General features: G+C 46.1%; 12 protein-coding genes; 6 read left to right on the forward strand and 6 right to left on the reverse strand.

Annotated features, from left to right (window-relative positions):
• Window positions 1-73: 73 nt before the first annotated feature.
• On the reverse strand, window positions 74-6,483 carry FFUJ_12651 (uncharacterized protein; the record flags this gene model as incomplete). XM_023582282.1 has 5 exons in its annotated part: window positions 74-1,268; window positions 1,315-3,491; window positions 3,552-5,088; window positions 5,144-5,741; window positions 5,790-6,483. 5 exons carry the CDS (start codon window positions 6,481-6,483, stop codon window positions 74-76), a joined length of 6,201 nt encoding a protein of 2,066 aa, XP_023434837.1.
• Window positions 6,484-6,870: 387 nt separating this feature from the next.
• On the forward strand, window positions 6,871-7,872 carry FFUJ_12652 (related to protein-arginine deiminase type II; the record flags this gene model as incomplete). The annotated part of the gene is made up of 1 exon (XM_023582284.1): window positions 6,871-7,872. One exon carries the CDS (start codon window positions 6,871-6,873, stop codon window positions 7,870-7,872), a length of 1,002 nt encoding a protein of 333 aa, XP_023434838.1.
• Window positions 7,873-7,914: 42 nt separating this feature from the next.
• FFUJ_12653 (uncharacterized protein) lies at window positions 7,915-9,003 on the reverse strand (the record flags this gene model as incomplete). Its single annotated transcript, XM_023582285.1, has 1 exon — window positions 7,915-9,003. The coding sequence occupies one exon, from the start codon at window positions 9,001-9,003 to the stop codon at window positions 7,915-7,917; it is 1,089 nt and encodes a 362-aa protein (XP_023434839.1).
• Window positions 9,004-11,598: 2,595 nt separating this feature from the next.
• Window positions 11,599-12,204, forward strand: FFUJ_12654 (related to GrpB domain protein; the record flags this gene model as incomplete). Its single annotated transcript, XM_023582286.1, has 1 exon — window positions 11,599-12,204. One exon carries the CDS (start codon window positions 11,599-11,601, stop codon window positions 12,202-12,204), a length of 606 nt encoding a protein of 201 aa, XP_023434840.1.
• A 438-nt stretch (window positions 12,205-12,642) lies between these two features.
• FFUJ_12655 (related to ankyrin) lies at window positions 12,643-13,689 on the forward strand (the record flags this gene model as incomplete). The annotated part of the gene is made up of 1 exon (XM_023582287.1): window positions 12,643-13,689. One exon carries the CDS (start codon window positions 12,643-12,645, stop codon window positions 13,687-13,689), a length of 1,047 nt encoding a protein of 348 aa, XP_023434841.1.
• Window positions 13,690-13,829: 140 nt separating this feature from the next.
• FFUJ_12656 (uncharacterized protein) lies at window positions 13,830-14,684 on the reverse strand (the record flags this gene model as incomplete). The annotated part of the gene is made up of 1 exon (XM_023582288.1): window positions 13,830-14,684. The coding sequence occupies one exon, from the start codon at window positions 14,682-14,684 to the stop codon at window positions 13,830-13,832; it is 855 nt and encodes a 284-aa protein (XP_023434842.1).
• A 321-nt stretch (window positions 14,685-15,005) lies between these two features.
• FFUJ_12657 (related to short-chain dehydrogenase/reductase family protein, putative) lies at window positions 15,006-16,110 on the reverse strand (the record flags this gene model as incomplete). XM_023582289.1 has 3 exons in its annotated part: window positions 15,006-15,126; window positions 15,176-15,507; window positions 15,553-16,110. 3 exons carry the CDS (start codon window positions 16,108-16,110, stop codon window positions 15,006-15,008), a joined length of 1,011 nt encoding a protein of 336 aa, XP_023434843.1.
• A 559-nt stretch (window positions 16,111-16,669) lies between these two features.
• FFUJ_12658 (uncharacterized protein) lies at window positions 16,670-18,126 on the forward strand (the record flags this gene model as incomplete). XM_023582290.1 has 2 exons in its annotated part: window positions 16,670-16,988; window positions 17,039-18,126. The coding sequence occupies 2 exons, from the start codon at window positions 16,670-16,672 to the stop codon at window positions 18,124-18,126; spliced, it is 1,407 nt and encodes a 468-aa protein (XP_023434844.1).
• Window positions 18,127-18,333: 207 nt separating this feature from the next.
• On the reverse strand, window positions 18,334-19,694 carry FFUJ_12659 (related beta-lactamase; the record flags this gene model as incomplete). XM_023582291.1 has 3 exons in its annotated part: window positions 18,334-18,719; window positions 18,832-19,129; window positions 19,176-19,694. 3 exons carry the CDS (start codon window positions 19,692-19,694, stop codon window positions 18,334-18,336), a joined length of 1,203 nt encoding a protein of 400 aa, XP_023434845.1.
• A 1,050-nt stretch (window positions 19,695-20,744) lies between these two features.
• On the forward strand, window positions 20,745-22,299 carry FFUJ_12660 (related to RNA EXonuclease; the record flags this gene model as incomplete). XM_023582292.1 has 4 exons in its annotated part: window positions 20,745-20,766; window positions 20,795-20,851; window positions 21,094-21,215; window positions 21,301-22,299. 4 exons carry the CDS (start codon window positions 20,745-20,747, stop codon window positions 22,297-22,299), a joined length of 1,200 nt encoding a protein of 399 aa, XP_023434846.1.
• A 1,001-nt stretch (window positions 22,300-23,300) lies between these two features.
• FFUJ_12661 (uncharacterized protein) lies at window positions 23,301-23,780 on the forward strand (the record flags this gene model as incomplete). XM_023582293.1 has 2 exons in its annotated part: window positions 23,301-23,523; window positions 23,572-23,780. 2 exons carry the CDS (start codon window positions 23,301-23,303, stop codon window positions 23,778-23,780), a joined length of 432 nt encoding a protein of 143 aa, XP_023434847.1.
• A 342-nt stretch (window positions 23,781-24,122) lies between these two features.
• Window positions 24,123-25,757, reverse strand: FFUJ_12662 (related to phenol 2-monooxygenase; the record flags this gene model as incomplete). Its single annotated transcript, XM_023582295.1, has 1 exon — window positions 24,123-25,757. The coding sequence occupies one exon, from the start codon at window positions 25,755-25,757 to the stop codon at window positions 24,123-24,125; it is 1,635 nt and encodes a 544-aa protein (XP_023434848.1).
• Window positions 25,758-26,067: the final 310 nt, after the last annotated feature.

The following is a 26,067-nucleotide window of genomic DNA, read 5'->3' on the forward strand; positions in this document are numbered from 1 at the left end:
TGGTCTAGGAAATAGGAATATAATTTCATGGCAAACGTGGACTGAAAGTACTTAAAATACTACTGTTATACTCCTAAACAAACTCCACGAAAGCCCTACTGCCTCTCAATATTCGCTTTAACCCAGCAAGTCTTTTGCAGTAGTCAAGAGTCGACTCCTCCCATCGACGTCGATGAGAGCCTTTCAATAATGTCGTGTACTCTGTTCTACCACTCCATGGCCTAATAGCGCATTCGCCATAGAACGCCTTGTCTTCCAGCTTCTTCTGATCTTGAAATCTGCCAACCAGCAACCACTGAGTGATATTGGGATACGGGAGACCCTTCTCAAGTCCACTAACCATGTCCCCGTTCTCGTCAGCGTATTCCAGACCGGCGCCTCGTCGGATAAGTAGCTTTACTAGCTCTAAGTTCCCGAAGGTAATGGCGCACATGAGAGGTGTCCCAAACCAAGACCCTACCTTATTCACGTCCGCTCCAAGGTCTAGTAACAGACTAGTCGTTGCCACATTGCATCGAAATACCGCTAGACAGAGAGGGGTCCCATAAGATCTACTCTCCATGTTCAAAAGAATATTCGCATCGCGCGGTGGCAACGATTTGTGTAACCGCTTGATCTGGCTCGTTGTGCAAAAGACGATGGCGTTGTTGAGAATGTTGTCTGGTTTTGGCGCAGGAGAAGCTAATGCTCCATCGAGCCACCGAGATTGAGATAAATAGTCGATATACCTGCCTTGAAGCAAAGGGAAAGCAAGCATAGGTATTCCGTCCTCGCTCTTTTGGTGAGTATCGAGCCCTTTTGACAGAAGGTATTTGAAAGTGGCCAGCGATGAGCTTTCTTCCGATGCCCTGAGTAGGAGATTTGACCCGTCTATGTTCCTATACTGCAATGAAGATGGCCGCTCTTCTGCTAACAGCTTTACAATGTCTAAATGACCCATGAGAACAGCCAATGACATGGCAGTGTTACCAAACATGTTGCTCGTTTCAACAATGGCATTGTGTCGCAAAAGTTCCGTCACAACAAGGACATGGTTGTGACTGGCCGCGATGATCAAAGGCGTTTCGTGATGTTTATCAAACACATTTATATGGGCGCCTTGTTGAATCAAAAACTTCACCATCTCAACATTCCCAGTTGCTGCTGCAACTTGCAGTGGCGTCCTATGCGGGAAAACGACCGGATTATGATAATTGATCAGTGCGGATTTGAGCTGCTCAGCTGAATCACCACCAAGGGCAGAATCAAGCACACCCTTCCAGGCGTTGCTGGATATGTTATTACACCGCATAATCGCTGAACAGGCTCACTTACTAATATTCGTCAACATTTTGTTTGAGATGGTTCAGTATGAGCTTCAGTACATGCAAGTTCCTTTTGCCAATATTCTGGCAAATGGCGTCAACAAGATGTGCTCGTGTGATTGATCGCGACTTCAAAGCGGTTGTTAGCAATTTCTCAATATAGGCTGATGGCTCCATGGCAGTGACAGCGTGAGTGAATAGATTTTGTGTCGGGTGACGGTTACAAAAGAAGCTGTATGTGCTTGAACCCTCGTCAAGGAGCCAATTGACTATGACGGGCTTCTGGGCTCTTATAGCGGTGAAGATAGGGGTACAGGAGTGACAGCTTGGCAAAGGCTGGTTGATAAAACACCCTTGGTTGATAGCCACTTTGCACTGCGCCAGATTGCCATTCATAATGGCAGCTTCGAATTCGCGTCTCCGGGCTAGCTGTAGTCCTTCAATGGAAGTCAAGTCCTTTATCATTTCGCCTGTAACTGCAACCTGGCCTCGGGGAAGAGGAGAGCCTGATGCTAGCAGAAACGAGGCAACCTCGTTGAAACCTGTCTCGAGGGCGTAGTCTACAGCAAGTTTCCCATCTTTATCCTGAGCAGAGATATTTATTCCCTGATCTAACAACATCGAACAGCAAGCCATAGACGCTCTCATCGCTGCATAGTGAAGCACTGTTCTTCCGTGGAGAGTGCTGATATTGATATCGAAGAACTGGTTTTCGAAGAAGTACGACAGGAAGTCCGGCAGGTCAGCTACAAAGTGTAGTAAACTGACTTGGTGGTCAACTATTTGTGTCTTTGCTTGGTTCGTACTAGTCCAGGTGGAGGCAGGAGCAAGTTGCCATTGGGAAGGGCTAGAAGACTTTTCAACTATCCACTTGAGTATATCAAGCTGACGGTTGGTGGCAGCCCATTGGGGGATTCCCCAACCATGAACGTCCACAGCAAAGAGGTCATGCCCAATCTCCGATAGGCACTTTACCAGTGATAAGTCGTTTTGCTTTGCAGCCTCAATGATTACAGGTGTTGCAAGGTCGGTAGGCGACTGAACAAGTCCCTTGTCGTCTAGTGCTTTGATCAGAGATGTCTTATCTGGGCTTGAACCTTTGACAACCAGCTCCAGTGGGCTTTGGCCAGTCGGACGAAATGCGTTAACATTTTGAGAAGTAACAGTTTCCAATATGGCCTTAAATGCCTCAAGACCTGCCTCTTTGCACGCTATCTCAAATAATGACATTGGGCTGCTTGATATATCCTCAGGGACCCGTCGATGAACGTCAACACCGAGATGGATAAGCTTAACTATAACCTCGGGACTGGCCCTCAACATAGCTAACCTGAAGAAATGATAGCTATCGTCGATAGCCTGAAGCGAGATGCTGATCTTTGAGGACTCGACAACTTGGGAGAGAAGAGTGACAAATGATGTTGAGCAAAAATGATCTCTTGTCCAATCCTTTAGAGATCCCATAAGAGGAACCAAACCAGATGTATTCCTTGTACTCTCATACGAGGAAAGAAAACCATGTTTGACGAGTGTTGTCAGATCTCTGGAGAAATAGTAGTAGCACTCGATGGGAACAAAGGTATCAACTTCGCAGCATATCTCCTCTTTGGCCAGACCAGCACAAATTAGTTGCCAGGTGTGTGTCACCTTACCATCGTGTGAAAAGTCATTGTCCTTCGGGATGAGGACCTTCAACATTTCGGGGTTCAAGGGTATCGTCTCATCAAACTTTACAGGAATGTTGTGACGAAGCCATCGCTCGAAGAACATTTGGAATGGGAACGTCCCTGAGTTGTCAGCGCAAAATGGATCATAAAGCTCGGCCAAGGATCGAGCAAACTCTGGAGTGCATGTGGCGCTCAGGTGATGCATAGGTGTTGTTTCCGCGTTAGAGACGTCCGTGTCTGTAACTCCCTTATCTCGTAATGCAGTCAATAGCTCCAAGGAACCAAGTGCTGCTACAACATGCATTATTGAATCCTTTGAAACAAAATAATTTGCTTCGCATGGTAGGATATCCAATAAGACCAGCGCTAGCTTGATATGGCTACTGTGAAGTGCAGCAGAGAAGGGTGTTCGCCCATCCTTGTCTATAGTGGCGAGATTCACCAAGGCGTTTTCATCGTCTCTCTGAAGCAGAGATATGACATTTTCTTGTCCGTTATAGCAAGCTGCATGCCATGAGGTCTGACCGTTTTTGTCTTTAGATCCGGGATCGACCCCCCGAGAAAGAAGAATTGAGGCTACGTCCACATTGCTTGACTCGCAACTGATGTGTAGACAGTGCTGCCCAGAGGTACCACAGACATGTGGATCAATACCAGACTCAAGAAGCAGCTCGATTATCTTGCCGCTGTTGGCTGATGTACTTCTAGCTGTGGCACTCAGCAGCTCGAAGTCGCTCGGCTCAGCAATAGAGTCGCTATAACGTGGATCCAGGATGAGTGTTGACAGCTCCTCAACCAGTCCAAACTTGGCAGCAATCTCAAGTGCTTGTCGATACTCAAGGTCGCTATAGCTATAAGCCGTAGGATTGAGAGCCATATGCGGTAAATTAAGGCCACGTCCACGAGAAAAAGACAACGCAGTGGCCGCTAGTGGTTTCCACTGAGGACAAGCTTCTTCCCCAACAGCTAAACGCAGTATAGCCTCGAGTACCAAGTCATCAGATTTTTCCTTGCACTCAAAGTTTGAAAAAGCCTTGACTGCATCGTCTGGGACGGCAGACGATGGACGGATAAATGGGAGAAGGTAGTGGCCAGGCAATGAGCCGATGGCGTGAGCCATGCAACTCTGGCCCTCCATGACAAATGCAGTATCAGCACCATTGTCCAAGAGGACATTGATTATGAAAATCATTTGCTCGATGAGACGAGGATCTTTCATCTTTTCCCCGAGGAATCCTTCTTCTTCCATAGCGATTGTCGTGGCAAGTGGGGTAAAACTATCTCGAACCACATTCACATCGACACCACATTCAATAAGAAATTGGCATAGCTTGGGACTTAGCAGAAACACCGCGAACTGCAGTGGACCGTTTGACAGTTGATGCATAGTCGACAATTCGTTCTGTCCCCCAGACAACAACGCGTGGACCCATGCCCTAAAGTTGCCGCCTTTGTGGATATCGAACAGCCGTTTGAGAAGTTCTAGCACCGTTTCTTCTTCCATGACTTTCAGGTGCATAGGGTAAGAATTTGTGCTTCTATGTATCCCCAGAGGAGTATAGGCGGCGACCTTGTAGAAAGGGTGCTTTTGGTTCCTCTCTTTGGCGTAGGCTTCCTCAACTGTATCGATGATCGTCGGCACCCTATCAAATTGTGGCAGCAATAGGTAGCCAAGTGACCTTTGCGCGAACGAACGGTAAGCGTCCTCTTCGGAGTACCGGAAGTCACCGACTTCAGTCTGCTCCAGGTATTCCAAGACTGTAAAGTGGGCAAATTCGAAGTAATTCCCGTCCAGAGACTTTCGTAACAGACATCCACAATTACGCGATAAAACCTCAGGCTCAATGACATCATCGGCTTCAAATACGTTCATATCTGGCTGAAACGAGATTGCTTCGCATAAACTCGCGATGTTCATCTTGGGTGAACCCAACGCTGTCCACTGGAGAGCTCTTCGGATACAGGTCTGAGTTTCGGGCGGGCATTGCATAACTCTTTTCAATACCCGATCATAGGTCTCGTTCAGTGTTGGGGGAAGCTCGGATAAGGCTCTCTTTCGAGCTTTGTTATTGGGAAGATTGCAGATATGATCGATCTGGCAAGCTACCCACCGAAACCTAGAGAGGAATGCATCAGATGTCTGAACTTCCAAGGTTGCCAAGAATAACTCACATCCCTTGAGCTCTGTGCACCAAAGCATGAAGTATGTCTTTGTAGAGATCCGGGTTCGTTCTTTCGATGCTCTTGAGGACTTTGCGCTTGCTGACTTCTGCAAGCGTGTAATCTTCCAAATCCTTCACATGAGCTGAAACTTCAATATGTTCAAACCCCTCAGCGAGTTGCTCGCGGATCTCTTCTTCCTTTCGGCTAAAAAAGGCAGAACTGACAATCTCAGATCCATCTACTATAGCCTTCAAGGACCGGGTCATATGAGTTACTTGATCACCGCATTCGTCCAGGCCATCAACTATAACAAAGACTTTCTCATAAACCTCAGACATGCATCCGACGAGCTCCACAAGATCGTCTAATCTCGGTTTGGTTGGAAGCTTGTCGTCGGGATGGAGCATGTCGAAGTATTCTTCGAGAAGATCAAAGGCTTCTTCGCCTTGAAGACCAAGTTGGACTACAAGTGCCGCCAGAATATTCTCGGGGAGACACGAATCTGGGTTCTTGTAATCGCAGAACGCGAAGCAGACTGCTGTAAGATCATCGCTCTGTTCAAGAATAGTCTCGATGACAAGCCCACATAGAACAGTCTTTCCACTGCCTGAGAGAGGTTAGCAAACTCACGGCCTGATAAAAAGTTGCAACATACCTGGAATACCACTTAGCCACAACTTTGAGTTTGATCCATTCTTCCATCTTTCGAATGTAGAGTTGTCGCTGGTCAGCCAGGACCCGGTAGCTTCATGTCGCAGCTCGCGGCTAACATCAAGATAGTCCTGAGGTTGCACGCGCAGAAAGAAATTCATGACCTCTTTGCGTCTCTTATTAAGCTCGACTCGAGTCTCAAAACTGATCCTCCTTTCTATCATGCTGTGGATCTCATCCTGCTTAGCCAGACTCTTGATCAAAGCGTCCATACTGTCTGCAGAGAGTGCAAGATGAAGATTGGCGCGATGGTTCGCAAGCTCGGCCACGAAATCTTTCGTTTCCTGTAATGAAAAGGGCCATTTCAGCCGTCGGACAAAGCGCCTGGCTGATTTGCCACCCTCAAAGTCAGATAGCGCTTTGTCAAGCTTGCTATCGATCTGATTCAATGTATTTTGACAAGACTCAAGATGCTGTGGTTTAAGTGCTGGGCCCGAGTCTCGTTCTTCCAACGCTGAAGCCAGCAGTCTCAAATTTTCGAAAATTCCAGCGAGATCCCTTGTCTGGGTGGCAAGGTCTTGGGCTTTCGACGGAGCATCTTTGGCTTCCTTGCAGAACCTGATGAGTTGTTTGAAGACAGACCCAGTGAGTTGCACAAGGCCAGCGATACTAGCGGCTAAACCGATGGCCTCAGCCATCTTTGAGCCGCGACACGTAAGATGAGCGTGGGAATAGTGGTTGTGAATAATATTTGAGGGGCATGCAAAAAATAGGCTGCAGTGAGATTGAGCTTGAAACGGACCAGAGTGGCGAAGCTGATGGTGAGATGATCCAATCATGTCAATCTGTTCACTCCACAGATCTGACAGCTTGACAGGGGTAATGACAAATCTGAAAATGCCCTCGGGTCTGAAAAATAATTAGGAATTCTTAGGTGTGCTCACCACCAAAAGTGTCCCCTTTATTTCCCGGACGCCTAGGATGTCTCACTCTTGAGAATTAGCTTGCGAAAATTGCGCACCGTGAGGTCATGTGATGGAGACGGAAGTTGATGTTGATGAAGATAACTTTTCTTGAACGCAAGCATGCCAGGTCCGAATGGAACAGTATCTATCCTTATCATGATTCGGTGTCCCAGCGAAGTGCGAAAGGTCAGTCGAGACCTCTTCTTGCTTTTCCGAAAGGCTGGAGCTGGTGTAGTGCAGCATCTTGGAGTGTGGCGCTCTAATATCGATGCTGGCGACAACATCGAAGCCATTCCCCCTTACACCTTCAAAGGCAAGGCCGGGCCAGCTGAGCGTCTCGTCGTTGGCAAGCATGGTGACAAAAGCCATCATGTTCTTTCTTACCTTGAAGCTCAAGAGTCCCAGAAGCCGCTTCGGCTCGATACTTCCTGGCTAGCATTTGGTCATGTCGATGAGTTCTTCCAATTAATTCCCGCCAAGGACGATCGAGGTTGGGTTGCAGTCATCAGCGACCATCGTTTGGCTATCAAGCTTCTTGAAGACACGGAAATGGCCGGGCATGGATCGCTCCCGGCCATCTCACGCAAGAAAAATACTCGGTGGCCCAAGTCCTGCCATGTGAGCGAGTGTCATCAACCTGTCAACTCCATCACCGTCAGCCAAACATTAAGCGATAAGAGGCTGATTATGCTGAACGACGTGTGCGCTGAGCGAATTGACAAAAACATTAACATTCTCAAGGCAGATGTTGGGCTTACTAATGAGGACATAATTCGCATTCCATCTTTGTTCATTGAGAGCAACTCCATGGAGTTTGAAGGCCCCTGCTGGGGGCTCAAAGTCGGAGCATTCTTCCCTGCCGTCATAAACAACCTCGTTCTGACTGGTTACAACACTTGCATTGCGCCTCATCCATGGGTCCAGTTGTCAGAGGGAAGATATTTTGTCGAGGAAATCAGAAACAAGTATGCCGAAATTGGAATGAAGATCGAGTTTATTGATGATTGGAACAGTCATTATAGGGTTCATTGCAGCACCAACTCAAGTCGAAACATGTCTGCAAAGTGGTGGCGATCACGTTGGGTTGCAGGATCAGACAGACCTTTAGTAATCCGCTTTTAGTGTAAATAGTATTTTACTCATATGCAACATTATTAGTTCCTTTCACACCTCCTGGCCCTCCAGTAATTCTATGCTCTTGTGATCGACAATCGCCGCCCAGTGCCGTTCCACCATGGCATCAACAATCTCACGGCTCTGCATCAGTGGCCCAGCAAGGGCCCACGCAAAGCCGTGAAAGGTTTGTCGTCGGTATTCTTCCCAAACATCCTCTATCTCAAGTTGCGGACCGCCCGCGTGCTTCAGAGCGCTGAGGTAAGACTGCAAGAGGTCTTTCTCATAAGTGCGGCGATCTTCAATTGACAGTGACCCGCCGATGAAGTAAGCAACATCGTGCAAGGCCGATGCAGCATGAATGACCTGCCAGTCAAGAAAACCAGGCTCTCCTGTGGGTGATATGAATGTGTTTCCGTTGTGTGCATCACCATGGACGAGGCATTTCATTTTGGAGTCTGATTCCCAAAGAGCTTTGAATGTAGCCGTCATGCGCTCTCTATCCTCCATAAACTTAGGAACTGGAGGTCTCGCATCCGGAGCAAATCGCTTGTCCCATTCCTCTGTTGCCAATAATCCCACTATTGCATCTCTGATTGAAACAGTTTCGCTCACAGAAGGAATCTGTTCACCTGTATCCCCCCAGGTGCTTGCATGCAGGGTAGCTAGCTGCTCGACACTCATCCTCGTTCTCTCAACTGGCCATGTCTCAAGTGGGTTACCAAATGTGTAGCCCTGAGCTTTGAGATTGGCCATCACAACGATACCCTGTCCGTTCACGGTATCTGTACCAGCATACAATACCGGTGGAAGCGGGATCTTTAGCCTTGGAGCAAGGTAGTAGTAGAACTCAGCCTCAAGGCGGTAAATGGCGTAGAGGAAAGGCAAAGATTCTCGTATGTCGGGATTGAAACCGCCTTTGACGCAGATATTACTGGCGCTTTTATCGGTACCATTTTTGAACGTCAATTTGATCAGGATTTTGGAAGCCGTTCCGTGGATAGTCTCGATGACTTCAACATTATGAACAGGTCTGTTGAGAATCTGGACGAACCAATGCTTGGTGAGCTCATCGACCGTCAGCGGCAGCGGCTCATTCGATCGTATGACACCGTTTACTTTCCCTTCACTCGAGGCCATGGTGATTCTAGTTTGCGATCCGCAAAAACGGTCTTCTTCAGTGCATTGAGGAGCGGGGTTGCTTATCTTTCTGGACACATAAGCATTGCAAAAGTTCTTCAACATGCTTGGCGAGCAGTGCATCCCTGACGTGTTGGTAACGTCGGATACGGGAAAACCGGCCACCCCCAGAAACCGGCCACCTGCTTTTTAACCTAACCACTTAATTTATAATATCTTAATTAATTTATAACTCTACCAATTTTAATTATATAAACTTATAAATAGTATTAATTAATTTAAAATAATGAAATTTACTAAAAAAGATATATATACTACTTTTTAGATAGTTTTAGAAAGAGTTTCTATAAATAAAGCTATAGTAGCTTATAGTATAAACCATTTAACACTTTAAGCCTATATTAAAAAGGCTATAATACTAAAAGAAGCTTATAAACTTAAATAAAAGCTCTTAACTATTTAAAAAAGAAGTCTAAAAAATTAGATTATAGTTTAAGCTAATTTAAAATATTCTATATTATACTAATAGGTCTAATACTTTATAAGCCAGATTGTAATACATAATGGCTTCTTAAAAGGTATTAAAAAACACTAATAAAAGGCTTTTTTAAATAGAAATAAAAAAGTAAAGACTTTATTTAGTAAGTATATAGATTCTAAAAGGTTTAATAAAGCTTTTACTAAACTTATTAAGGCCTTTTTTATATTATTATTAATACCTATAGTTTAAATAGTTAAGTAGAAAAATAAATATAATATTAATAAAGTTAAAATAATAAAAGGGATAGAACTAAATAGTCTATTTTTTAGGTTAAAAGATAAAAAGTTAATACTTATTTATTAGCCTGGTTTAAGGTCTTAGATTACAATCCTTAAGTATATCTTAATAATAGAGAAGGTCTTAAGACCTTTAGTAATCTTTAAAAGGAAAACAGTCTAATAATAGCATTTTTTAAAGAATTTAGACTTTTTAAAAGCCTAAAAATTTATTAATAATAAAAAGGGCTAGATAAATAACTATATAGTATTTATTTAGCTTAAAATAGTATTTATTTTATTAATAAAGCCTAAAAATCTAAAAGAACTCTATTTTCTTATCCTTAATAGTTATAGAAGTTATATAACTAAAGACTTCTTATTTAAGTATTATAATAATAATATATTTATACTTTTCCTTTTAGTATATTCTTTTTATATCTTTTAGCCGCTAGATATTATAGTCTTTAAACTATTAAAGAGGGTATATAGGAAATTCCTCTTAAATCTTACTTTTATTACTAATTTAAGCTATATTAGTAAGATTACCTTCTTATATATTTATAATAAAGCTTAAAAAGAAGCTATTATAAAGTTAAATGCCTTAGCTAGCTAGAAAGTAACCAGACTATAGCTAGTTAATTTAGTAAAGGTCCTAATAAATCTAATAGTTACTTAAACTTTTAAAACACTAACTCCTATTATTATAGCTATTTTCCTAGTAAAAGGAAAGAATTCCTATCTTCTAATAATACCTTAATTATCTATATAGCTTTATTAAATCCTTTAAGCTATCTTAAGTATTATCTTTAATAACCTAATTATTAGGCTACTTTTCTATAAGATTGGCAGTTAATTAAATAGTTATAACTTCCTTATTAAATACTAAAAAAGAGAAATTATAATAATATAGTTAAAATAAGAAGAATATTTACTAAAAAAGAGAAAGAAAGTTATATATAATAGAAATGCTAAATTTATAAAGGTTTTAGTAATTTTAAAAGCTTATAAATAAATATAAAAAGTATTATAATTAAAAAGAATATTAAAATATATATAAAAAATAAAATTTAAAGATCTTTATATTTAATTTTATCTAAATATTTATTAATATAAATTTTATTTAATTAGAAAAATATAGTGGTAATTAATTAATTACATTTCTAATGATATCTTGTTTTTAGTGTTTTGTGGAGAGTGGCCGGTTTCTGGGGGTGGCCGGTTTCCCCGTATCCGACGTTAATTGGCCAGATGCATGATCTTTGCAGGGATTAAGTCACTCGATCACTGTGAGATACAACGCCTCCATTCTCAAGAGCCCACTGGCCATGAATAGCACTTTATGCAGGTGTGAAGTCGAGGAAGTACATAATGTTCCCAATCACCTTGTTTCGAGAATGGGCTCTTGCTAGCCTTGACCACTGTGCGGGAGTACCTGATAGCATATACTTGATCCCAAAGAGCAAGTCATTTTAGTTCAACACCGGGTTCGACATGGCAAGAATTAAATAACTTATTGCAGTCGTATTGGTGATCCACGGCTGACATGTCTCGTTGAGATGTCATAAGCTTAAATGTCAATCTATCAGTCGTCGCATCGGCGAATGAGTCACCCCGCCGCACGAGGGCACGTTTTAGCTTGCGCGAACTTCGTCGGTGCGGGGAAAACAAATGACCTAATGCAGCCTGAAGAGTAGTAGAATCGCAGTGAATCTGAGCATCCAAACACCATTTATAACCTGCGCTAACTCGTGCCACGCCCAACATTGTCTTTCTCCATACACACTGTGGCAATACGTCGATAAAACTTCTCGCCATTTTTCCTTCTCAAATTTCATAATGACCCCAACAATTGGAGAACTATTAAAGGAGTACGATTTTGACCCTTCCCTCATCGACAGAGTCGCTTTTCGCAAACACAGACAGCCCATTGCCATTGTTGAACCCGATCCCGCATGGCCAGAGCATTTCGCCCGCGCCAAAGCGCGCATTGAATCCGCCATCGGCGACACAGCAGTCTCAATCAACCACGTTGGCTCAACCAGCGTCCCGGGTCTGCCAGCAAAAGCCGTAATTGACATTGACCTAACCGTCAAAGACATCAACGATGAAGCTTCCTATGTAGATGCACTTGAGAACGTTGGCTTCCATTTTCTTGTCAGGGAGCCGGGATGGCATGGACATCTCTTCTTTTGCGATTATGAACCTGTGCCGACAAATCTGCATGTTTGGGGACCTGGATGCCCTGAGGTGGTGAGACACAAGATCTTTGCGGATTGGTTGAGGAAGAATGAGGATGATAGGAAGGCCTATGAGAATATCAAGAGGGAGGCTGCGAAGGCAAGTGTTGAGAATGGGGAGGATGTCATGGAGTACAATAATAGAAAGCAGAATGTCATTCGTGAGATTCTGCAGAGGGCGTTCAAGGATCTGGGATACCTATAGAATTTGCCCGTTGTCTCTGTGGGACCTTTCATGGATTGAAAACAGGGAAACATTAGAACATGAGGTCAAAAAGGCTACAAGAGTGATTTTGGTGATCATTGACATCGACAATTTGGAACAATTAGAGATGATACGGTGCTATCACATTAAATGTTTATTAAGCACAAGCAACTATTCATGAAACCCGGATCTCCTCAAAATCAAGCTCTGGTAGAAGCATGCTCTCGGATGTTGCCGTCAAGTTCCTGTGATACCTTCCAATTCGAGCCTAGGTTTCAGCTGGCTTCAGCTGGTCCACGACTCCAAATGGCAAAGACCGACCTGTTGCCTAAACCGCTCCAACTGAAAATTCACGTTCTTTCACATGGCCTCTCCTATAGATCATAAAAGTTCGAAGTCAATTTAACATCGTCCTTTATCATTTTGAAATCACTCACAATGTCTCACGCACCAACGCAGACTTGTCCATGTCACGCCGCAGGTGATGATCCCGCAGAAATCACGACTCTGCACCAAGCAGCTTTTCACCAAAACAACCAACGACTAGAACAGCTCCTACAAAACGGCGCTGACGTATCAGCTACGCAAACGGTTCGCGAATTCACGCCGCTTCACTATGCCGTCCAATTCGGCGATGAGAAAGCTGTGCAAATGCTGATTGAAGCTGGGTCCAACGTCTCTGCGGCAACCTATGATGGCGTCACGCCTTTGCACAACACGGCTGCCGATGGAGATGTGCGAATCACCGAAATTCTCTTGAAGGCGGGAGCGAATGCTGACAGCCGCAATATCGATGAAGAATCGCCTCTTCATGTCGTGTCATTATTTGGGGAGACACAAATTGCAAAGCTCCTCATAGATGCTGGAGCGGATATCTCGGCAAAGGATTGCTATGGAAACACGGCTTTGCATATTGCTGCAGCTCATGAGCACATTGGAATCGTTCAAATGATTCTTGACACTGACGCTGATATAAATTCAATGAATAACAATGGGGATTCAGTGCTACATCATGCAATGAGCGACGGGCCAGAATGCGTAAAATTGCTCATCGACCATGGAGCAAATGTTCACCTCAGAGGCGAAGGTAGCGAAACACTTCTGCATCGCGCTGCGCAGAGCTCACCTGAACTGGTCCGAGACTTGGTCAAAGCTGGGGTTGACCTTGAGGCAGCCAACGATGAAGGAGCAACAGCTCTTCATTGTGCTGCAGCATGGGGAGAAACTGCGTCGCTGCAGACTCTAATCGAGAGCGGAGGAAATCTGAACGCGGCTAACAATGATGGCGAGACGGCTCTACATCTTGTGGCGGGGAACCCTTCTTGCAGAAGCGGACGTGATTTGGAGACAAAAGCTAAGCTTTTGATCGAAGCAGGAGCAGATATTCTTGCGAAAACAAAGTCTGGAAAGACGGCTTTGGATTATGCGGTTGACTGTGAGGGCGAAGCTGTCGAGAAGGTACTCCGCGAGATGGGGGCGGCGTAAGAAACCAGAGACATCAGAATAACGGGATCTCACCAGCTCTCGAGGCTTCGATGTCTTTTGAACGAATTACCGGCATTTCAATCGAATATTTCTTACTATATCATTCTCAGTAAAGTGTTGTGCCCATCGAAGGTGATATCTCATGTCCTATCAACAACACCCCAGGTATGATCAGCAATCTTTCTTCTCTCCTCCTCACTCCACTCTTTCTTCCCTCCAATCACCTTTCCGTGGTTATCCAAACAAGCCCAGGATATGTCTTTTGATTGCAACTCATCCGCAGCTTTGTACAGTCCATCAAGTTGTCTTTCAGCACACTGCTCAGGCTGCAGACCAACCAATCTCGAAGCAACCTTTGACACAGCTCGGAAATACCAAGCCGAGTTCTTCGGTGTCGCTGTGTTCACAACTCCGGGATAACCGTGTGCGAAGAAGTGCTTGGTACCTTGATCTTGAAGCGCGTGATACTGTATCATTGCGTCATTCATGGTGATACAGTGGTTTGCTGCGTGAGCAAGACTGAAGGTTTCCTTGAGGTCGAGGTCGTCCCAGTTCAACTTCTCAGGACTGGCATTAAGACCGTCCAAAACGAGAAGAACCTTCGCATCCTGGCTCAGAATGGAGCTCAGCTCTCTGATTAGGAGCTGACGACCGTAGTAGTGCAAAGCCATCTTCCTGTCAATCCCCTCAGGTGTTTCAGCCCGCCCAGCGAACGACATGATTCCCTGCGTCATCACGAGAAGGTCAAGAGGATTGTTTTGGCTATTGCTTCGGAACTCTTGCGCAAACTCTTTCAAAGCGTGCATTGATGTTGCATCGACGGAGCGAAAAGATACTTTCTCAGCTGGCATGACCTGAGGCTTTGTCCGGCCCACAATGGTAATTGCTGAGAACTGGTAATTGGGAGATGTTGCCAGACGGCTGGCGATTGCGTAGCCAATGCCGCTGGTACCGCCCACTACCAGAGCGTTGGAGCCGGAAATGACTTTGTTCATGATGAAGATGAGATGAGGAGAGGAGATGCACTGTCAGACGAGATGCGGGGGACGAACAACAAGATATAATGTTATATGATATGACAGACCAGTCAAATTTGCCAGAAATGAGCAAATGAGCATTATTTATATAAAAAGGGTGCGATTAATGATAAGAGCTGATCCTGTGCCGCTTTCATGCGCGCAGATCACTAGTGCTTATGTTGTCGCGTAATCGTCTGCAAAAGGAAATTGTCCATACCTGTCTAGCATTACACATTATCCCGAGTCCGAGTCCGAAAATAATCCACGCTGTCCGTCTACATCCCACGGACTCGCAGGCTACTTCTTCAGAGAACGTATTATGTCTTCTATATTGGCAAACGCAAATTCATCCATCACCTCCCTCCAGATTCTGTCCTGAACACCCTTGCCCTCTCCAGTGTAGTAGTACGAGCCGAACCTGGAAGTTATCAGCAATTGTAGAAAAAATGCGTCACATAAGTACTTACGGGTAGATCTTCCAGTCCATTAAATAGGACCCATGGGATTCCTCTCCTTTGACTATCGCTGCATCAACGTAGGTTGAGGCAGCTTGTTCCTGCGTACGGCCAACTAACCTAGTTGCCATGGCCATCGCCATTCTCATGAGCCAAGTGCCTTTGTCCATCAGCCCAGTGCCCTTGGTCATGCCCGGGTCAACAAGATTGATGACAACATCGCTTGGGTCAACGTGCTGAGATAGTCTGTCGATGAAGAAGTGACCGAGAAGCTTAGACTTCCCGTAATACCCCATGCCATCGAAATTGGCTTCTGAGTCGAGCGCAGAGATGATGTGGTCTGCCTTGGCTTCGGGCAATTCGCAGTGCATGGCTGTTCCCGAACTGACGATAGTGAGGCGGCCTGGCTTGGTATTCGGAGCCCTAGTCTTGAGTATAGGCAAGAGAAGAACGGACAGGTACATGGTAGAGAGGAAATTGACCTGCACAATCTCTTGATGGCCTGTTGCCTTGTTAAGGTGGAAGGTTATATCGCCCATGCCAGCGTTGAGAATGACAAGATCTATCCGCGGCAGAGTCTCGCAGTGCTTCGCAAAGTCCTCAATCGAGCGGTAAGAACCCATGTCGAGCTTCCAAACATCAATCTGGGGACTTGTTGACGCTGATGTTCGACGAAGCTGCTCAGCGGCAGCAGTGCCCTTGTCTTCAGATCTCACCGCCATGATGAGATGGCTCAAGTTATACTGGAGCAGAAGCTTGGCACATGCAAAGCCGATTCCATTGTTTGATCCGGTGATGATCGCTGTTTGGCCTGAGAGGTCGAGGTCCTTGGGAGGCAATTGTGGTTTGGTGCATAGTTGGGATTGGACAAAAAGTTGGCCGACGGATAGGGTAAGTGGAGGCATTTGAGAGGATGCACTTCGGAAGGGAGATACGCTCTTAGCCATAATTAAGTTATAAGAGATGTGTGTAGTAGAATGGGTTAGATAAAAGTGTGATGAACGTTTGTCATATTGAGGAAACAGGCCCATTTTATGAACGGCTTTAGGTGTACGTAGTATCACTTGGAGGCAACTCTAGGTTCCCAAATTAATGATCAACATCTGCTCTACCTGAATTTGGGTATCAATATGGTCACCTTGCGGAAAACGCGTTCCATCACCCGCATTAACGCCTAGCCTTCCAGCTCTGTTGGCAGTGCCTCACATACTCCTCCGCAGTTTTCGGATTGACGATGACACGACCACATCGATGTCTTAAAAGCGGCTAGTACACTTGAGAAGAACTGCGCTAACTCGGAGTATTCCAAAATCCGAACAGGCCAGAGATAACGCTTAGCCTAATTCAGGTATCAATCTGGTCAAGCTGCGGAGTATCGCTGATTAATTTCAGCAAGGGTCCACGACGGAGGATCGAGGCTGAGCGGATGCGAGATTTGGACCAGATTGAAGCCCTTTTTCGGGTCCATCAGCATCGCTCACTCCCCATCCGTAAACATCTGATCTAATGGCAGCCACTGAGTTTACGTTTCTTACCGTTGATGGCCATGGGCGTCCACTCGAACCCGGCAGCCGAGCCTCGATTCGCAGTCGGTGCATGAAGGGGGTCAATGTACGCCAGGACTCACGCCGATCGAGAAGAAAGGCGCGCAAGGCATCAGAGACAGTCGCCGCAACGGAATGTGTCGGGAAGACTACCGAACCTCCAGAGATTACGTCTGCTTATCAATTAACAAGTTGCGGGCCCCTTTCAAAGTCACTGCAGGCCAGAACTAATGAGCTTGGCTTTGACTCATCTCGCTTGCCATCAACTGCATGGCGATTAGGTATGTAGTCTAGGTCTCCATCGAAGGTGAGTACTGACCCAAGATTGTAGTCGTCAAGTTCAACGCCCTGCTCGACGCGGCATACCCTCTTGAGACATACCTCGAGAACATAAACCTCCAAGAACACAAAATGATTGACAACTTGACATTATTATACGAGAATAAAACTCTACTAGAGTCGATGTTCTTGGCTACATATGCCGTGGATGATTTATGTTCTGGTACCAAGCTATCCCTTCGATCGCAGCGAATACTCTGCACCGTCCTCTCGTCGTTGAACAGCAGTCTTCGCGATGCTACAGGGCAACAATCCTACTCCACGATATTTATCATCTTAATTCTTCTCTTTGCAGCTGAGTCGTTCCGTGACCTTGATGCTGTTTCAACACACCTTGACGGACTGAGGAGGTTGTTGGAACTGCGCGAGACGAAGCCAGTGCCGTTGGACTCTAAACTACTGTTCAAGATCCAGCAGGTCGATCTTAGAATGTCGTTGGCGACAGGTCGGCCATTGTACTTTCCTTTCGACTATTCATACCTGAAACAGCCTGTTGGCGTCATCAGACCTCCGAACATCATGCCCTGGCTGGTGGTGCATCCCGCATTGATGAGCTGCTATCAGACATTGCAAGCTTTGTCAAGCCATGCGAACCAATATCAATTCTCAAAGTCGAAAAGGATTCTGAATTGGTTGGACTTCCAGTCTCAGGTGAGCACGAGTCAAACCCTGTTGATCGGTCTGGGAAACGACCATCTCCCTGTCGTATCCGAAGCCCTGCGGCTTGGCATGCTTGCCTTCTTGTCGACACTCTCACGTAGCCCGGCACGGAAATCTCACCTACCAATCTTCGCCTCACAGCTTGAGGAGTGCTATTTGGGCATGCAAGAAGAACAAGATTTCCACATACCGTTGCTTATTTGGCTCATGTTGATGGGATGTATCTCTACTATCAACAAATCAAGCTGGATATCGTCAATGTGGAGATCTTCTGTTCAGCGAAACCTCTCTTGGGAGGCTGTGCGAAAAATGGTTGGTGAATTCCCGTGGATTCAGATAATACACGACAAGCCCGGAGAACGAAGCTATAGGGACCTACAAGCTCGAAGGGGCGACTCAGTCTCGTATGCTATATCCTAGACTAAAGCTTTTTCTAAATTTTCTATTTTATCATAATATAGAAAAGTAGTTTAATTACTTATAGTATAATTTAATTATAAGGGAAGTACAAGAGAAAGTCTAACTTATAAGTTCTTAATAATACTACAGGCACTTCAAAGAGTATTAAGTAATCATCATAAGTAACAGAACTGTGTATAAACACCTTGTGCTAAGCTTTGATAGCTATTAATCTTTCATGGCTGCTGTCACTACTGCCTCAACCGTGCCCCAAAGTTCGAGAACCTTGGGATCGCCAAATGGCAAAATCTGCGTTGCAACAATGCCTGCAACACCAGTCTCTGGGTCGCACCACCACCATACATTCGGTAGTCCTGCCCAGTGACCTGTCTTGGTTGATCTGCCTGTGGCACCACCATTGCTCATCAAGAAGGTAAGACCCCAACCCTGAGGCGGGTTACCTGGGACGGGATAAAATTCAGGGATTTCATGTGTCAAGTCTGGCCGCGCACTTTGCAGTCCCGCGCGTGCGAAATTGGGAAATTGGGGGATTTGGTTTGTGAACATGTCATCGATGATCGACTTACTCAGCACTTGCTTTCCCGTGCGTGAGTCTATACCGTTATTAAGTAACATCGCCAAGAGTTCTGCGATTGGGATTGAAGTTTTAGCACTCTCCTCGCCAATACTACTTCTGTAATCAACATGAAAAAGATAGGTACTTACTTGCATACTCTTGCGGTGTGGCAAACAAGCCGCCACCGCCGCTATGTTCAACCGCAGCCACTGCCTCAGCCGAGTTCAGATCGACTTCAGCGTTAGCCTTGAATGGGCTATCCCGAACTAAAAGGTTTCCGTTGGAGTCTCGCTGGTGCATGGAGGCTAGGCGACCGCGCATTGACTGGCTTGGAACGAAAGAAATATCCTTTATGCCTAGCGGCCCGAATACGTGCTTATCCAGGTACCCACCAAGGGCCAAGCCACTCGCTCGCTCGAGGGCGATGGCGGCTACATCAATTCCAGACTGACAACAAGTTAGAGATAGTTAGAGCTGCAGAAACAAGACTTACGCCATATGCAAAGTCCTCTCCAGGGTTGAAAGCAAGCGGCATCTTGAGAAATGGAAATTGAGGAGATGCCTCGTCACTCCCAATCTCCTCAGCATAAGGAAGAAGAAGTTTGTTGAATATACTATATCCGAAACCCGATGTATGGGTTAGAAGCATTCTCAGCGTAATTCTGCTCGTTTTAGGGGCAAGTGTGCCGTCTGATTGTGCGACCTGGATATCCTTTAGCTCGGGTATCAGGCTCTCGAGTTGATCAGCATCGTCAAGATTGAGACCTCCATGCTCTACAAGATGCATAATGGCAATACCAGTAACCATCTTGGTAGAAGAGGCGAGCCAGAAGACATTATCGACCGTCATTGGCTCCGACGAGTCGAGCCCTCGCTTGCCCGCCGCATGGGAGAAGAGCTCGCCATTCCGCCCAACAACGACAACAGCAACACCGGGAATCCCTTTGGGGTCATTCACCGACTTATCAATAACGGACTCTAGTTGAGTAACGGTTTGAGTTGCCAAAGCCATATTGTAAGCCAAGTGAAATCAAGCAATCTGTTAGTATTTTATTAATTGAAGAAAGTGATCAAGTCAAGTGGCTCAATACTTGCCAGGAATACCTGGATCAAGTGCTCTTAAATGGCAAGACCGGCGCGCCGGCTATGCAAGCCAATCCGTGCCGAAACACGGCTCTATCGGCTATTTATACCCTTCCTCGGGGCTTTCTGAGGGAACTCTAGATACTAATTTAGATAGTTACCGAGGTAAATTGATGCCCTATCTCATCTAATGCTTTGCGGGGATAAAGTTGCGGGGGAGTGCAGGGTAGTGTTGAACTAGGAAACCTAATTCATAAAATGCAGGGAGTACAGAGACCAATGTAGCTCACTCCACATTCGTATCTAAGGTGTATATATACCTTGTTGGTGGGCCTTGAGACAAGTGTCGAATATCGGCGAGGCTGACACATAATACGTAAGGGACGGTCTGTTATCGATATGCGGCTTATCCTCTGTCCTTGCTGAGTGGCTGTGTCTAGATGTGAACTTGGATAGGAAGCAGAGGCCGACAGACTCCTATGTTCCAGTTTACTTGATGGCGAGAGTTAGAGCTGCACTCAGCTGCCACTGCGAGATCTCTACTGACGTTTTGTAGGGATGGTGCAAGCTCAATCATGTCTCGCTTGGCAGAAAAGTAGCCCCGTCCTGCAGCAGCCCACCTAAAGAATTTTGATGATTTCGACGCATAGACCAACATATCTTAGTGCTGCGTTGACACGATAGTCTTTACTTTCATATCAAGATGAAAAACCTCAAGAAGATCCGCACGCTTGGCGAGCTTATCGTCAAACCTGGCGAGATCCCGATATCCAATACCCCACGCATCAAATGTGAGACCCTGTAGATGTTCTCGCGGGGTACTCTACCCAACTCAGTGCTCAGAATCAGATCGCAAAGTGACTGGAGCGTTTCAGCAGTAGAGTTGATTCCCAGCCGATATCTCCGCCACTACTTATCCTGAAGTTTTGGGCTGTGGTATGCTGATATCGTGGACGCTTGGATGAGAGTTTAATAGCCCATGGCTAGTAAGGCTACCATTGGTATGCATGTTAAAACCCTTATCCTTAGTCTGGAAATCTTCTGTTGATCCTGAGTTGACATGGAAAGGTATATGGCCTATGATTGGTGAGTTCCCGTGGATTGGAACGATCTATGATGAACTGGGAAAAAGAATCTTTAGACATCTACAAGCTCGAAGTGCTGATATAGGAAAACAATGTTGAGAGCACCACGTCTCGAGTATTTTCTTGCTCTCTAAGATGCTTACTAAGCCTCTTCATGTCCCGTCACCACTCTAGCGCTCTGCAAACTACGGGAGGCCTACCAAATGTCTAAGTTGTGAGCTAGATATGTTATTTGCGGTTGAGACTTGTGGCTGAGAGCTTATTCCAGCAGACAGAACCTAGGAGGCCTACCAAGCGGGGTAAACAGCCCGAATTGCTTTGCCTTCTCCATTCCCCTTCCTTCACTTTACAAGTCAACCAAGACAGTAAGCGGCAGGGCCAAATATGCGCCCTTTCTTTCGAAACTCATTCGCAATTCGTCAAACATTGTTTGGATGCAGACCGCTGCAGCCCCAGTATCAAATGTTCAGCAGCACAAAAGTCTTGACCCAGCATAACAAGGCAAAACATGGAAAATTGCCAAAGACAATCCCAGTCCAGAAACAAGAGATAAAGGTCCCAATCCCTCAACCTTTACTGGAATATCATTTCAAAGACCCGAGCTACAGAAGATTCCCGCTACTCAACATGGCCGTCATCCACGATCGCCTCATTCTCCAATGCCATTCCTCTCAGCGCCTGAAAAAGGAGGGCTACAATATGGGTCAGGAAAATTGTAACAACGGGACAAAAGCCGCCATAAGAAACAAAAGGATTAGGGCTCCTAATCCAGACCCGCTATGGCCCAAAAGAAAAGCAGTCGCTCTCGATTGCGAAATGGTGTGGGTCAGAAACGGTGGCCGTGAGATATTATCTATCAGCGTTGTCGACTTCTTTAGTGGCGAAGTTTTGGTTTATTCCCTTGTTGAACCTCAAGAGCCTATCGTGGATTGGCGCACACATATTCATGGCATAGGGCCAGAATCACTTTCAATGGCCATGTCTCAAGGACGAGTTCTTCCCGGTTGGGCAGCAGCGCGACAACAGCTGTTCAAGCATATCAACACAGAAACCGTAATAGTTGGGCAGTCTCTACAGCACGATTTGAAATGGCTACGGGTATCACATGTGAGGATTTTCGATACTGCTATTGTCGCAGCAGAAGCTGTGTCTGGAACAGACTTTGGTTTTGGTCGCCGGTGGAGTCTCAAATCACTCTGTGCAGATTTGTTGAAGTTGCGTATCCGGCAGGGTCCCGAGGCTCATTGTGCCTTGGAGGACGCTATGGCGGCACGAGAGGTTGCGCTCTGGTGTATATGCTACCCTGACAAGTTGAAGCAATGGGCAAAGAGGGCACACAAAAAGAGTCGTACTGAAAGGCCGAAAGAGGCGGATCATAAGAAAAATGGAAGAAGAAAAGTGTATCATTCTCATGATGGTGGTGAAGGCAATGTTGGGGTCCCTCTATAGGAAGAGGTAGATAATTGGACATGGCCAACAGGCCATTAAGTCCGTCTACAGGACTGTACCTATCTTGAAAGGCGATGTTGTTCTGAACGAAACAAAATACAAAACACTCGACTTCGCTTCGTCGCTGAGTTGGGTCATGCAGTCAAAGAGGGAAATGATGATTAAGAATTGACAGAAAGTGATCCAGCCCACTGACAATACATGAAATTCCAATTGCCATGTAGAATATAAGGGTAGTATGAACATTTTTATATATAAGCATCCTCAATGGGATGACAAAAGAAGAAGGCTTGGAGACGAGATGACTGCTACCTGAGAAAATGTAGACTTCTAAGCTATTCTTCTATTTCTACACCACTAAGCAGCTTCTCCGCCCTGGGTCAAAAAGATCCGGGTTATGATCCTCCTGTTTCTTCTCAACGGCAGAATCCAAGACCATCCTCCCATGCGCGTCATGTAGATCAACAGGCAGCTTGATGTCATGGCAAAGAATTCGTAGAACGTCCACCACCAGGCTTCCTCTTGTTATGGAGCTATAATGAAGCACGGTTCGACCCTTTGCATCTAAGGATTTTCGGAATATGCCTAAATTTGCTTATGTCTGGTGTACTCCTACAGAGCATCAGCGGTACCGCTTGTGCTAAAGACTGAATTAATTCACTGCGTTCAGCTGTTGAGGACAGCATAATGCAAAGTGGTTCTCCCTTCCTGGTTCCACACATCGGCATCGGACCCAGACCTATTGTGAAAGTTACCTTGAAGCCCTGGAATGAAACCCATCGGCTATTAGACACTTCAAAGCATTCCCTTGACCCTGACGTGTCAATGTTCTAGACCGTATGAACGACCAATCAAAGGATCTAAAATGTAGGTTATTGGTTTGCGATTTGGTCTTTTTGCAAAAATATGCTTTCTCGTATTGTATAAATACATCGTGTTTTCGCCAAGAAATATCAGAATATCCAACTCAACTCATCCCATCAACCCTCATCACCATCACCATGAAGATCACCGCTTTTCTCACTGCTGCCTTCGTTGGCGCTGCTTCGGCCGCTGATACGCTATACCTCGTAAACTCCTGGAAAGGTAACGAGATCTCTAGCGGAATGGCATACTACGCCGATGGACACGACGCAACAGGCGGAACCGGAGGCTCTCGCCCCGATGACTACGTCGACGTCACTCACGGAAGCCACATCATCTGGGAAGGCCAACCCGTAAAGGGTAAGTCTTTCAGTTCAATCTCGAAAAGACGACATTAACTAGGATTAGGCACCTTTCGCACAGGCGTGTCTTTCACGTCAAATATCTTTGCGGATGCGGCTAGCAAGCATGATAATGCATGGGCTGGCACGGGCACCAATGGATACCATACATATAACTGCTGGAAGCGTACCGGAGCTGTTGGAAAGCCTATTGTTTTGTATACAGTTGATGGTTGGACTGTTGAGACCGTCTACTACTGCCGGCCATTTAACTAGAGTGATGGCTGGGATGCATCTGTACCGACTATGATGATGACTCGGGTACCGCACGTTCAAACTATACTTCTTGTCTATAAGATCTTTCAAATTGAGGTCACTTGATTATCTACTACCAATCACTGTTATTCGCTGTTCTAATCTTCGTCTTTTCTCAGACATAAGCCTGTTTGCCATGAAACGAGGATCTCGACACAGACTAAGAATGACACATTTGGGGAGCTTGACCCATCAGCCGATGCCATCGCCACTGAGCCTGCCTGATAATGCAATGTCGATGACTGAGGACGATACCTGGAAGCACCACACGGGTTTCGAAACTACTGTTATGAAGACGGGCATTCACCGCAACTCATCTGTATGCTTCGACGAGAGGGAGACCTGACCCAACGCCTGCATGAAATCCTTCTGTGCTTCAGCCGACCATATCGGTGCTCTCCAAGCAACGAAGCCATCTGGCCGAATCAACGAACAGCCGCTATCATCCACCCCATAAAGCCTGTTGAAGTCGCCCTTATTCTTTTCGGTAACGTCACCTCCAACGTGCACAAACACAATCTTTACGCCTGTCGTTTTATATGCCTCTGCCACGAGCTGGCTCCATCTCTTCTCTTTTGATATACTAACCCATGTTGTACCGAAACAGTCTAGAGTTGAGCCATTATCACCTTTGAGTGCAACGTGCGGTGCTCTGGTGCCTGGCTGTCCATTCCACTCATTTGGCCTCTTTACGGGAGCTGATCCATCTGGACCACCGACGATGGCCTTTGAGTTATAAAAATACCCGAATTCCATCGCCACATCATCCATTATCTCAACATTCTTTCCAGGCCATTCCTTGTTGACGACGTATCGCTTGTAGTCCTCCCTCGCAAAGATCTGGTCATGTCGGACGTCTGCGACAGGTCTTCTCTCAACGTCGTATGTATCAAGAAGTTCTGGCGATGATTCACCACAAAGTACAGATGCAAGCTTCCAAGCAAGGTTATGTGCATCGGCTATACCAGTGTTTGCTCCATAGCCGCCGCGATTCGGAGGTAGGGCATGAGCTGCATCGCCAGCCAGGAAGACGCGACCAGAAGAGAACTTATCCGCGATGAGACCACCAATGTCCCATTTTCCAGTGGTGATGAGTTGGATGTCCTCGTCACGGAGATCCTGTACACCAGAAGCCTTGCGGATCATGTCGCGCTGGGTGGCGTCATCTAGAACAGCTTCAGGATCGTCGACATCTTCGTTCCAAGCCAACATCCATCGCCCACCGCCATAAGTGGTCATGAAAGCCTCGAAACCATCTTCGCGACCTTCGATCTGGAATTGACTGTAGCCGTGGTCGAGGAAATGCTGTAGAGGCTCGCATCTGAACATGATGCTCTGGAGCTTCCGAAGAAGACCAACGCCATGGCGCTGGATGCCGAGACTTTCTCGAATACGGCTGCGGTTGCCATCGCATGCGACCATGTAACTTGCCTTGACATGAATTTCTTCGCCGTCATTCGAAGTGGCATTGACTGTAACGCCTTGATTATCTTGACTCCAGCCCGTAACAGTAAAACCCAGTCTAAGATCCGCACCAAGCTCCCTCGCCCGATCTCTCAAAACAGGTTCAATGACATCTTGAGCAATAGCAACACCTTCTGTAGGAGAGTATTCCGCAAACGAGACAGGAGGTCCACCTTTAGGTTTCTGTGTCCAGCCTTGCTCCTTCGTCCACTTGCCGGCAAGACTCTCAACAACGATACGGCGAGGTGGGCCGCCTGACCATTGGATTCCTTTGAGTTTCGACTCTACGCCAACGGTACGGAAGAGTTCAATTGTGCGGGCAGTGTAGCCGATGGCACGAGGGTGAAGGGAACTGCCGGGGTGGCGCTCTATGAGGATGGTGGGCACGTTGAGATGGGAGAGGAAGAGGGCGGTTGAGAGGCCGACGAGGCTGCCGCCGACGATGACAACTGATGTTTCTTGTGTAGTTACCATGGTTAATGGAAGACAGGTAAATGTGTAGGAGTGATGAGCGATAATTTAGTAGGCAGATTAGGTCCTATATAGTTGCCACCAACACTGCTGATCAAGACCCGAAAATACATGTTTCGGGGCCGACGATAAGATCGGGCTAGGGACGGGACGGCACAGTTGGTTCGGGACCGGTGCCCCCCACTTCTCGGCATTTAGACAGTCCGGCCTCGGGCGACCCGGATTTGCACCAAAACCGTTCAAGAATGAATGCTCAACTTATGCTTATTCTAAGAGGCCATATCGTACTGTTCACCGATTTTAATTTCCTTTT

The sequence above is a fragment of the Fusarium fujikuroi genome, chromosome FFUJ_chr08 (assembly GCF_900079805.1).
Source record: "Fusarium fujikuroi IMI 58289 draft genome, chromosome FFUJ_chr08".
Classification (NCBI taxonomy): domain Eukaryota; kingdom Fungi; phylum Ascomycota; class Sordariomycetes; order Hypocreales; family Nectriaceae; genus Fusarium; species Fusarium fujikuroi.